Source organism: Platichthys flesus, chromosome 16, assembly GCF_949316205.1.
Source record: "Platichthys flesus chromosome 16, fPlaFle2.1, whole genome shotgun sequence".
Taxonomy (NCBI): Eukaryota; Metazoa; Chordata; class Actinopteri; order Pleuronectiformes; family Pleuronectidae; genus Platichthys; species Platichthys flesus.
The window spans coordinates 4,104,960-4,118,613 of NC_084960.1; the positions used below are offsets into that span (position 1 = coordinate 4,104,960).

At 42.1% G+C, this 13,654-nt stretch overlaps 1 protein-coding gene across 1 annotated transcript in view; it reads right to left on the reverse strand.

Annotated features, from left to right (window-relative positions):
- Positions 1-1,465: 1,465 nt before the first annotated feature.
- Positions 1,466-13,654, reverse strand: part of LOC133970779 (rho GDP-dissociation inhibitor 2-like) — a 16,648-nt gene continuing 4,459 nt past the window's right edge. The window contains exons 2-6 of the mRNA XM_062407832.1: positions 10,264-10,437; positions 10,099-10,182; positions 5,113-5,189; positions 4,306-4,369; positions 1,466-4,019 (exon numbers count right to left, since the gene is read on the reverse strand). Of these exons, the coding sequence (XP_062263816.1) occupies positions 3,820-4,019; positions 4,306-4,369; positions 5,113-5,189; positions 10,099-10,182; positions 10,264-10,437 (599 nt within the window). The 3' untranslated portion in view covers positions 1,466-3,819. The remainder of the gene's footprint in view (positions 4,020-4,305; positions 4,370-5,112; positions 5,190-10,098; positions 10,183-10,263; positions 10,438-13,654) is intronic.

Genomic DNA, 13,654 nt, shown 5'->3' on the forward strand with positions numbered 1-13,654 from the left:
TCATGCAGAACACGTCGTTTCTGCAGGCTCGCTGTGAGGAGCCCATCATGACAACAGACTGGGGCCTGCCTCTGCTGCTGGCTCTGCTGCTGCTGGCTCTGCTCTACGCCTTCCTCTATCTGCCGGCCACAGCCCAGCGAGCCCTGCTGGAGCAGGCGCTCCGCAGCAACAACACCACCGCCGCAGTACCCACGGCCTCCGAGGAGGACTGACCCACACGTGAGGACAGATGAAGGATGGAGAAGAGCGGTCAGTTGATGGACAAGCAGACATGTTGCTGTGACACTGTCCCTGAGCAGGTGATGTCGATAAAACTGCTCTCAAGTGTTCTACCCAACAGTGGGAGAAAAGGAACATGAAACAGATTGTTTTTGGTCAAAAAGTAATTTGATATTAACCTGATTAATAGTCTGAATAAGACACTGCCCGACCTTAGTGGCATCATGAAGACATGTTTATGTTTTAATCACATAATAACATCCTATTTAAGTTTTCACAGCATTTTGTGACATTGCCATGTTCGGCAGGTATTTCTTACAGTAGTTATAAACCGACTATGATCTGTAACATGTTGACATGAATATGATTAGAATATTCAACTCGCGTAAACATCATGATACAAATAATCTCAGAATAAGGTCAATATCTTTGGTATCAATAATAACACTGGCAGAGGAGATATTAAGCATTAGTATTTCAATGTTTCCTTTACATGTACATTTCAACATTGTAACCTTTGATTTAATCCACATGTAGAATTGATTTTAACATGTTGACGTGTTCACATTTCAACATCATGTCAATAATGTGAGAAAACAGACAATAAAAAGACAGATTTCTCTAAGTCTTTTCTGTCCTGTGAGTTTCTTCTTATCTTAATCCTCTTCGTCCTTTGAGGGGCATGAGGCATCGACGATCTGCCTCCATCTACAGGCCTGTCCAGGGCTGCGTGTTGGGCCTCTCCCCACGTCAGACCCGTCTCTTTGAGTCGGCCGTCACAGTTTTCCACCATATTGTTTTGGACTGACCTTTATTGCGTGTTTGGTGTCCATCTTGGAGCGATGTCTTGTGTGATGTCTGATCTCTAGCACCACACTCTGGCTCTAAGTCGTCATGCAAAGTTCCTCATTTGAGAGGAGATGTGGCACGTGAGTCAGAAGCTGGATCTTCTACATGTCACTTTTCACCACCTGCCAGTGTTCCGTGTAAGTTACAGGCAGGACATTCACAGCTTTATTTTAGTTGCCATGTTGATTATTGGAACAAGACATTTCCAAAGGACAAATACTCCAAAGGAGACACGTCACTGGTTGTTTGAATTGCCTTTATTAAAAGATACAGGATGCTCGATTTGACACCAATATTTGACGATGCAGCACTTGACTGTTGCAGCCTGGGTCGGGGGGGGGGGGCAGACTGGTGCTGCTATCTGTGCCTTTAAAATGTCCTATGTAAATACTGAATCTTTTTCTTCTTTTTAAACCACATTAAAGTTTTTACAGTTAAGTTGTTAAAAAAAAGGAAGAGAGAGAGAATCCGGTTACACCATGCAACACCCAACAAGCCAACATCTACAGTTAGTTTTAGATCACAACAGTTTCAAATGGTAGTTCAATGATCGATATGTTCAGCAACAATGATAATATCATATCCAAAGACTTGACACGTTAATGATATTTTTATTTTATTTTTTAAGGGGGGATTCCGTTTGTCCCTTCTCTGACAGTACGTCACTGTTCTCCAGCCACCATCTTAGAGAGTATTGTTATTCACATCTTGTGTCCTCGGAACAGGATAGGGGTTCAGAAAGGGCGGAGTTTGTTTATTTTCACTGTGTGAATAGTATCAAACACTAAAGGACATACATGCATCTCTTTCTACAATATACACAGTTCAGGTTCCGTCTTTCATTGGTCTGCTCTTTCAAAAAGCTCCACAAAGAAAACTGCTGCTTTACAAGCAAACAAAGCTCCTAAGAAAGTTTGGTAAAATAATAAGTGTAGTGAGTTCATTTTTCTTTTCATACCAGTGCATGAATGGTTTGTAAAGACATGTTCTGATAATTTAGTGGGTCATTTTATTCCTTTATATGTTTTTTATGTAAGATAGAAGATGTCTGAACCTTATCCCTTAAGCGTTCAACAGACCGATCAATAAAAACCCTATGGCATGTAATTAAACATATGATGCAAATAAATAAATACATAATGAAATTTCTGATGACATTTTGATTCCTTATATCCTAAACCATATGACAATTTATGACATCCTAGATCTAGAAATGAATGTATCCCGTCCGTCTGACTGACTCAAAGAAAGAACGTAACGCGACCTTAAATTTACAGTGACATACTGCGTCTCTGACCTCAGATCAGTTATTCCCACAGCCTCAAGACAACATCAGTCCTGACCTCACCTCCTACATTTGGTTTATAAACAACTTGGGCGTTGATCATAAAAGCAACAACTGCATCGGTTTGAAACTTTAGCGACACTTGCATCGCGCCTGGGTGCAGGACATGGGGCCCTTCACCTGAATCAAATCTTTTCAGGACTTATTTGGATAGTTCACTAAACGATACAAATTCACTCATCATCTGCTCACAACTACTCCGATGGAGGGGGTGGGTGAAGTGTTTGAGTCCACAAACACTTTAGAAGTCTCAGGGGTAAACAGCGTTTAGCCCAGGTGACCTCGTCTTCAGACGTACTAAAACAACAGAAAAAACACAACATGTCTCCATACTGCTCGTGTGGTGTCATCCAAGTGTCCACAAGCCTCGACATTCATATTCCACTTAAAACAAGATAATTTACACCAAGATTTAGTCTAAATGTCTGCTGATATCTTCCTACCAGGTTCAACACGGACACCATCGTGTGGCTATGTCTGCTAGCTTAGCATTATCCGGTAGTGGACCTTTAGGCTTAAAACATGTTGGAAATGACCTTGTTTCTAATCGAATATGAATGCCGGGGCTTGCGGACACTTTGATGACACTACACAAGCAGTATAGAGACATGTTATGTATTTTCTGTTGTTTTAGTACGTCTGAAGACAAGGTCACCTGGACTAAGTGTTTTGTGGACTCAAACACTTCACCCAATCCTCCATGGCATAGTGGTGCATAGATAATGAGTGAATTTAAATAGTTTGGTGAACTATCCCTTAAATTGTGTGTATATTGTTCTTCTCTTTGTGCCTTAACTGATTTCCCTTAATCACCTGCTTCTGTATGAACATATGGAAACATGCAGGGGCGTTTTAAGGGACCTGAGGGGACTCTACATAAAACCAAAATGGACCCTCTCGCTTAGAAACACATGACACATGATACAGTTTTCGTCTCCATCCGAACCTCTAAAATTACAAAGCTTTTGGCAGAAAGATAGAGGCAAGGGGCCTTGTGGGGGCCCTTGTTATGTACATACCCATTATAGTATTTAAGGGGGTTCTTGGGGTCCCCCTCTCAGCTAGGGCCCCTGGAAATATAACAGGATGAGGAGGAAGGAGACTGAAAGTTAAAATGAAGGAAGACTCCTTCATGTGGATAACTTTAAAAATGCAGTTACAACCTGGAGTTAATGGGGAGAGAAAGGGAGGACTCTCTCCTCTGAACGTCCCAGTAGCTCACAGGTTTCATGAGACCTGCATCAAACAGACCGGGGAGACAAAGTAGAAGAGGAGAACAGGGAGGAAGAGGAGGAGGCAGAGGTAGAGCCTCCAGTTTTGGGCGGTGTAAAGAAAAGAGGGAGGTGAAGAGTAGGAGTAAGAGGAGGGAGGAGAGCAGCATCCTCCTCCTCTCGCTCTCTCTCCATCTATTCGTTCCAGTCCTTTAGGATGTCGAGGTTCCACTCCCAGGACAAGAAGACGTTCTTGTCGTCGTCGATGAAGTGGGACTTGATCTGATAGTGGCCACGTGACATCAGGCCTTTGGGTGCTTCCTCAGCCGGGGTGAGATACTCATACTCCCCTGGCTTTGGGCCGTAACTTCCCACCATGTAGGACACCTTGTCCACTGCAGGAAGATACAAAAGTGTCTGTTGACTGTAGGCCCAAATTTCATAAAAAATACCTCAGCTTCACTCATACTTTCTTGTTAAAGTATGAGAAAGTATTTACTTGAAAAAATAGGACACAGACAAATATAAACTCATGAGCAGGACATATTTTCAGGTATAGATGGGGACATATAAGTTTGTCAAACACACAATATGATTGTGTACAATATTGATGTTCATTCTTCTCCTTCTCAGTGTTGAAGTCATTTTCTATTTGGTCTTATTTCATGTTTATGAATTTACCTTTTACTCCTTTTCTGGAGGTCACATGATGGTACCTCAAACCAGCAACAATTTCTCGGTTCACCTGTAGACAAACAGACAGTTTCATTAAATCTTTGCTGAGATCTCACGCATTACAGGCAATTTAAAGTCTATCTATCTATCAAATGTTTTAAATTACTTTTTAAATATAAATACCACAATTGTCTACAAAACACAATGGTTATACAGTGATGGTGTTTGTCCAGCAGGAGTCCTCAGAGCACAGCAGAGTCAGTCACCCTCTAAGCTGTGTGTTCATTCTCAGCACATCTAACTTCAACCATCGGAACCAGGATTAGTGAAAATGACCACGGTTCCTCCTCTGGGCACAATGAATGTATGTACCAAATTGAAATGGAAATCCAGAGGATAGTTGTTGAGCCTGTTGATGGTGCTAAAGTCAGTCGGCTCCATCCTCTGGAAACAGTTTTAATTCCAGTTCATGTCATTCACTGTTGTCACCAGAGCCAAATCTTTGCTAATCATAAAATTAAAAGTAACAAATTTATAATTTTAGAGATGATAATCCATCGTCAAACATGAGAAACTAACTCAATGACATCAGATGACTTATTGCTTGTCGAGCTTTAACCTTTACTGGCACTCTACAATGGAACAGCACTGAAAAGGCTCATTAAATATGATAATGGTCCAGTTTGATATTGTGGTTTGATTGAACAGGACACAGAGGCTTACTCAGCATGGTCTCTCTTTGTTTATACACATCCTTCAATGTTTTAATGCACATGCTTTATTTAGCTCTGTGACCTCAACCATCCATCATACCTTAAAGTGAATCTTTAGTCTGTATCTTGCTCCCTCCTGCACCGAGAAGTTCTTCTCCTTCAGAGAGTTCAGGTCTCCTGCGAATACACAATAACAAAACAACAGTGAAGCATTACATGTGGATAACATGGCCCTCATCATCTTTAACATTACCACTGCAGGCATGTGCTGGAAAATGACTCATTATATGACAAATATATTGTCATAAGGTAGGAGCACCAATAAAACCAGAGATCGCTTCTGGAGGAATTGATGAATGTTCGTCTTCAAATATTGGAAAGGTTAGTTTCTATTTTTATTTGACATTTTCAGCAGCTTGTTGTCATTTTTCTTCTTTTTACTTCTTCCTTCCCATTTTCTAATCTTGAGTCTGAGTGAAAGTTTGTTTCATATGTAGTGAAACTCCCCAGGTGTCCCTGACATGTTGCATTCACAATAACATGAGATCATATATACCTTTGACAGCTGAAATCTATTCAGTTCATCTCTGAGAACAAATGACAACTTTTTCAAAATTTTACGATATTATGTTTAAGAGGCCAAAAAAAATATCTCTTGTTAGGCCACCGTAACTTTGACCTTTGACCACCCAAATGTAATCAGTTACACCTTGATTCCAAGTGAATGTTCTCACCAAATTTGAAAGAATTTCCTTGAGGTGGTCCTAAGAAATCATGTTCACAAGGTAAGAAATATATAGTTAGTGAGGTCACAGTGACAATGATCTGTGACCTTTGACCTCTAAATTCATATCAGTTGATCCCTGAGTCCAAGTGAACGTTTGTTCCAAATTAGAAGAAAATTCCCTGTAAGCATTCTTGAGACACTGGGGATGGATGGATATTCCGTAAAAATACATAATATACCACCAAAAGTCAGCTCAGTTAAATTAAATGCAGTAGCAAGTGTACTGCAAAACAAGAAATATCCATCAACCTGGGGATTTGAAGCATTTCCCTCTCTGCTCTATAAGATGAACAGTCACTTGAGGTCTGATGCTTTCTGTGCAGCTCTGTCATAATACTGGTGATTTAGTGTTACTGCTGAAACCCAAACACCGTCTCTGCACAGCAACACTGCTGCTGCCGCGCTGTGGGGTTGAATGGGTTCATACTGAGGGGAAGAAGCATCCCGAGCCATTGTTAAAAAACCACACACAGCAATCAGAAATGCATCCAGCACCTAATCACTTTATATCTCAATTTAAACTAGACCATCCGTCCTGAGTGCTTCCTAATGGACATGGAGAGAGAGGACGGACGAGATGAGGGCGAGATAGAGGGGTGAAAACATACAGGCAGCAGTGGAGGGAGCGAGGAAGGAGACAGGAAGAGAAAGGAAGTGACCTACAGATAAGATTAACACACATGCACACTGAGTGCAGACAGCGCAGAACTCAGTTTGGTGTCACAGGTTTGATTCCCACTGGTGTAAACCATATTAAAAAGGAACATATACTGTACATGAATTTTTAAAATGTCATATTCAGACATTTTAAAGCCTCAAACAAAGCGTATAGGCTCCATCACTTCTATTGTGTACAACTCTCCTAACGCTGCTCAGTTGAAGTTTCCCTCTCACTGAAAATAAAATATATTTCCCTCGTGGTTTGACGTATATGTCACAGACTTAATAAAGCTGCTCCTCAACAGTTGACTTTTGGAAATTTATTTTTACTGCTCTGTATCTCTGTCGTATTTCTGTCAATCCATCCGCCTCCTCACCTCTCCCCCCTCTGATTACTCTCCTGCCCTCCTCCTCTTCTCTCTCTCTCTCTCTCAAGAGAGAGAGGAAGAGATATGCCGGCCTCCTCCTGGGAGCGTCTGACTGAGAAAAATAGGTCAGTGTGGAGAGCTGTCTACCTGTTTTCTTCTTCTACACACACACACACACACACACACACACACACACACACACACACACACACACACACACACACACACACACACACACACACGCACACACACACACGCACACATATCGATTTCCTAACTTACTCTATCCTCAACCGTAGTTACTACACTAACTAACCATAACCTACAATAAAGGTAAAACTCAACTTAATACATGTCTACACCTGAAAATGTATCATTTACATTACGGGGACTTGGTTTTTGTCACCACAAGGAAGACAAGTCCCCATTATGTGAGTGTGTAAACAGGTTTCAGGTCCCCTTAAACCCACAACCCGTTCTTCTGAATGAAGATCCATACTTTCCATTCCTCTTTTTATGACACAAATTACACGAAAGACGCTTACAGAGGCTGTGTGTTACTGACATGATCCTTGACACAACACAGAATGGGGATAGGCAGATAAGTGACTGGCACGGAGAGGCTGCTCGTTGTGAGTGAGTAAATGTGAAGCACTACATGCAGCATGCTCAGCAAAACAACCCAGGCTGCATGAAAGTTTAACAAAGCCGGCGTGGTTGCATTTAGGGCAGCGGAGCACCGAGAAGTCACAGGCAAGGATATTGCTTTGTGAAGATTGGTCAGGCAGCAGGCCACAAAATACACAATACAGTTTATAATGCACCGTATATCATAATGCAGGTCTGGCTGTGCTTAACGTTATAGTGTAGACATATTTTTGTGTAGTGCGTCATTAACTGAGGCATATATGAGTTTAGATATAAGGGTAATTTTAAAGGTAAAACAGGACGGAGGTGGTAGTGAAGTCCTCCGCTATAATAAAAGTTTGATTTCCCCGCATATAAATCACAGTTTACAGCACATGTTGTGTAGTTACAATCCTGTTGAAACTTGATGTGTAACGTGTCCTTTAACCCAAACTAGGTCACAGCTCTCGCACGGCTGACCGACCACATTGAATTTCTATCTCTGGTCCTTCTTATTGCTGTATCCACTGAGACACTGAAATACATCACAAGCTGTTTTTTCTGCTGCCAGCTCAGTCTGATGAAAATCGTTTTTCATATTTCATTGCATAAACATTCGGGCCATTGATCTAAACACAAGCTGCGGCGAGAGCTGGAATGACTGTCGGCTCTTGTGGAAGATTAATCTGAAAGCAAGGCAGCGGGCCTGCATTCACATGGAGATAAAGAAGGTAGGGATGTAGTGAATGATATCTAAGGCAGAAAGTAGTGATGGATTAAGACGAGGAAAGCAAGAATCCTGTAAACAGACTGAATGAATCCTATTATTTCAAAGATATTTGGGTTTGGTCTCTTTCTGTATAAGTCAGGGGACAATTTGTAGTGAATCTTCCCCCCTGAAGGATCATTATCCTGTTCGGGTATAAGTTTCACTGTCTGAGCCTCGAACAATCTCCTGCTGCCTTCTTCAAATGTGACAGTTCGAGAAAATGTTCCGGACCCAATTTTCTAGACATTTCCCAGAGTTCATGTCCAGCTGTCCTGAGAGCCCGAGGTCTGACGTGCTGCAGACAGATCACATCAGATTCAGGACTGAGAAAGTTAAGGTCGAGACTCTGACCCAAATAACAACTCAGAGGTGAAAGCTGATAGGACAACGAGCATCTCCCTTCTCTTCTTCACTCAAACTCAAAGAGTGTAGAGCAGCTACAGTGCAGCTTCTCTCTGTCCACACACACACACACACACACACACACACACACACACATGCACAGCAGTGAATGCCCGTCATCAATTAGGGCACCGTGCTGCACTGGTAACAGCCTATAGTGTATAATGAGATCGCTAATGCATTCAGCCACGGACAGAAAGTCCATTTCACATGGAGCCTGGTGCCGGCTCGGCTATCTGTGTGTAACGTGATACACCAGCAGAAAAGATTATTACACCGCTGCTTACGCTGTAGATTTATGATGGGAGACGCTTTTCTCTTGCAGCACGAGCCTATTTCTCATTTTCTCTCTAATTCCACAGCGTGAGCGGCATAATTCAAGTCAATTATTATTCGACCTGCGTGTTCCCCCTTGTGTCTGCGTGGGTTTTTTCCTGCTTCCTCCCACAGTCCATAGACACGCAGACTAGATTAATTGGAGACTCTAAATTGACCATAAGTGTGAACATGAGCGTGAATGGAGTTTATGTCCCTTTCCCTGTGAACGCCATATCTCGAGAATTCCACAGGGGAATTTCTTCAAATTTGGTACAAATATTAACTTGGAGTCAATGATCAACTGATTAGATTGGAGGTCAAAGGTCAGATGTTTTCACAGATATTTCCATCTGCCTCTCACTTCCTCTATAACTAGCATCGAACCTGTGAGGTACTTTTCACATCTCCCTGTGTTCGAGATGGAGAAAAAGATAAAGTACAAAGTTAGTTTTGCCCAGCAACTAGGTGGCCTTTCTTTATAGTGTTTGCATTCTGTGATTGGTAGATGATATATTTTGTGTGTGATAGGCAGGGAAATCAAAAGCAACTTCTGAATGCAGTGTAGTCAGGAACACACACACAGACACACACAGACTGATCTTTTCCTCAACCTCAACGTGTGCAGCCCAGTGATTACATTGCACTGCGGATGCACACACACACACACACAACCCCACAGACACCTCACTCTCCTTCCCTGCCTGTCGCCTTCGCCTGCACCCGGGGGAAAATGTCAATACTGCCCACTAAGCAAACATTTAGCTGTGTCTCCTCTCTCAAGCATGGACACACCCACTGCAGTCTTTCTGCACGCCAGCTGCAGCACAGTGGGGTGGGATGCCTTGCTCCAGAGCATATCAGTAACATGAGAGGGCCAGACCAGCATCACACCACATCTGCAAGTGCCCAGGGTTTAGGTGGAGATGTGTAGCAAGACAGAGAAGCAACAGAATAAACAAGAGACCAACAATCAATGAGTACTCAGGGGTTTAACTACTTAAATACATTAATAGTACTAGCTTTATCATCACATGAATAATGGGTATTCATGATTTGGACCATAACCATCATCGTTCATTGGAATCTCTCTTTTTAACCTGTGAGGTTTTATGATTCCTGCCTGCGACAGTGGCTGTGGGGGAATGTGCTGCGTACCTGTCAGGTCCATGGTGATGGGTCCAGGAGCCTGGTCACATAACAGGGTCATCCTGGTCACACAGACATTCGGCCCAGAGACGTCTGGAGAGAGAGACAAACAAATATGGTTATTACAGATTTCAGATTCACGTGTTTCTTACTGTGTTGCTCACACACACAAACCTCCTGCCAGTGGTCCCATCCCCAGCAGGGTCTGCTTGTACTTGACCAGACTCTCATCGTCCTTGTCCAGGTCCTGGATCTCCTGCAGGGTCTTCTGAGCCGGAGGATTATAGTTGAGGTTTCTCTCGTCCACTTCCTCCTCGATGGCTAAATCCTTCTTGTCTGCCACCAGACCTTCCAGAGAGGTGGAGGAAGAAAAGAGCGTCAACATGTCTCTGTTTTTACAGGGGGGGGTTCCAGACCATTGTTTTTTTATTTGTCCCACACTCTATTCAAGGTGATCTCAATTCCCATTCACTAACATGGAGGAGACAAGGTTTATGACCTATACTGCATCCATACAACAGGTGGTGATGGAGACTCTAGGGCTGTGTTTTTGGAGGAGCAGTCATGTCCTCCATCTTTATATAAAGTCTATGGGAAGTTCTCTCTGTTGGGAACCAGTGATCATTAACCGTCAGCCACAGTGAGAGGAAAGTCATCCCACTGCATGTAAAGTGACGAAAGCTGACCTCTGTCTCCCAGTAAGATGTGACATGTTCAGCAAAGAACATCAGAAGTAAATATTTAGCTTCAGTCATCCGGGGTTCTGATTTCATCATGGACTTTGATTCAATATTGAGATTTATAGACATCCCATCATGTCTCCTGCAAGATGATCAAAATTGCATCATAGCATAAAACCTCATCTGCACCTCCAGGGAGTGAAAACACGCAGACTCGTTAGGAAATAATAAAATCACTCTTTTCTAGGAATCGTTTTCCAGGACCTTTTCAGTGCCGATATACCTGAAGGGGCTTGTAACATATAAACTAAAGTGTCTGATTTAAAAGACTATGGTTATGACTTAATTATAACGTCCTCTCTTACATGCACACACACAAACACACACACACCTGCAGATGCACAGATGTTCTATTGTCACTACTTTTACTTCTGTCTCCTGTAACTCTTGTATTTTTCCTACCACCCATACAATTTATGATATTTCCGTTTCTTTCATTGCATTTTATTTAGTGTTTTTGGCAAAAGCCTTTGTGAAAATGATTATTGATTATTATTCATTGAAACCTTTTCTTATGAATCATACAAACCATTGCTGTCTGAACACCAATAACACATAAACAAATACAAAACTTTATATCCTAAATACATAATAAAGCTGCACTGATGTGTGATGTGCTCACTGATCAACTGACAAATCCGCAATGCATACCTCAAGACAACAGGAGACACACACACACACACACACACACACACACACACACACACACACTTTGTGCAGACGTCTATTTACCGAGCAGTAACAGCCTCATGTAATAGCCTCGGCTTCTGTTTTTATTCTTCGTAATGAGACAGCTCGGTGCCCATCAGTGAAGATGTGTGTGTGTGTGTGTGTGTGTGTGGAGGTAATTGGATGACACAGAGAGTACAAAAACACACATCCAAGCTCAAATGTATACACACAAACATGCCCACCGAAAGCATAAAGGCGTGTTCGATCCTGCAAACATCAAATATGTTAATGTGCCCCAATGCATGTCTTCACACAGACACACACAGACAAACACACACACTACCCATGCACTCTAGTTGGTGTGTGTGTGTGTGTTTGTCACGGCACCCCACCCAGACTTCCTTCGCCTGTCACCATGGCAACCCTTTCAACTCCCCTTGCAGTGACATCACCTTCGATGTGAATCGGTTTTATATGACTGGAAATACACGGCGGAGCATTTACCTTCACTCGCAGCAAGAGAGAGCGCTGGAACACCAGTTTTAATACATTCACACACGCACACACACACACACAGACACACACACATGAACAAATCTGTATTCAACAGGAAGTTTCCCTTCTTACTGGTTATAATCCCTTAGTTCTAGTTTTATAATATGCTGTATCTTTTTACTGCAGGAACATTTTCTCATTTCCTAGATAAGGCCCTAACTCAACATAGTGTAATAAAGTTGGATTATCCCCGAGTGTGTGTTCCCTCCCTTCAATAAACCTCTGATTGGACAAAAAATTGTCGAGACACTCAACAACTTCTTCGATGTAATTGACTCTAGTTCCATTTTCAGTCTTTCCCTTCCACCCGATCACAACACTGAGACATAATACTGCAGTAATGATTTTTTTTAAAGTCATCAATGCAGACACTCAATATGGAGGAGTCCCACAAGGTTTGATTGTTGGGTCTCTGGTAGTCAACATGTAGGCTCCAGAGCTACAAGATAAAGACTTTGTGTTTCAATCAGCATTTTACCATCTTCAACGTTTTAAACTGACTCCCTCGTGCATTTCTTCATCTCCATAAGCAATGCCACACACCTCATATCTTTCCTTTAAGTAATTAAGTAAGAAAGCAAACTACAACTGGCCAAACGTACTTTAATCTAGATATTATATTACTGACGACAACTTTTCAAAACCATATCCAAGCAAAGTAGCCTAATCTGTGATTTGAACGATTACCAAAGGTATCGTTTATCTCTTTCCTTCCTACACACACACACAAACAGTAAACACTACAGTATGTAAGGAATGAATAGTATGTGTCTTCATAAATGATTCAACCTTGTGCATTTACATTTATCAAACTCTGTAGTACACCCCCACAGCAGTGTGCATGTGCCCCCCCCCACCACCACACACACACTCACACTCACACAATGTAAACGTGTTCTGAGCTGCTATTAAAACCGGATTCCTCTCTCCCATCTGAGAGCGGATCTCTGATCTCCAGTCTGCAAACCGCATCAATTAACATTTATTTGATAAGGCCGGGTTCGTTCCACAGAGAGACGCTATCTTGTACAACAGTAGTATTTGAATATGGATTTTTCTGTTAAAGTTGTAGTGGCAAGCGCTGCAGAAATTTCTCCTTTTGTTTTCACCGAGCTTAATTAGTGTGAACACGAGTTACAGTGACCCAGCTACAATGAATCTGCTCTGAAGATCGATTATGTTTCTGTTGATTCGAAAAAGAAGGTAAAATAAAAATCAAAGTTGCCATTTATTTGTTATTTTTATTATCATGGAAGATTTTCTGCTTTTTTTCAATTCTGGCAGAAACATGAAAAGTTGCTGAATCAAGTCTGAACATGCCGGGATACAACCGTCCATATTTTCTACCACTAAAAACAAGCTAACAGTGGCCGACAGCCAGTAGCGGACGTCCATGTTTCTACATGTGTGTGTCTGATCTTGTGTGTGAACATATGTGTGTGTGGCCACCCCCATCTGCGATGTGTATTAACTGGTGGATTTTCTTTGATGCCCATAAACCGCCTCATTACCCCGGTAGATTCTCCAACCATCTTCTGCACCATTACACTCGGGCCTGCGGTAAAATAAATCAGCACGTTGAAAACATTTATTTACCT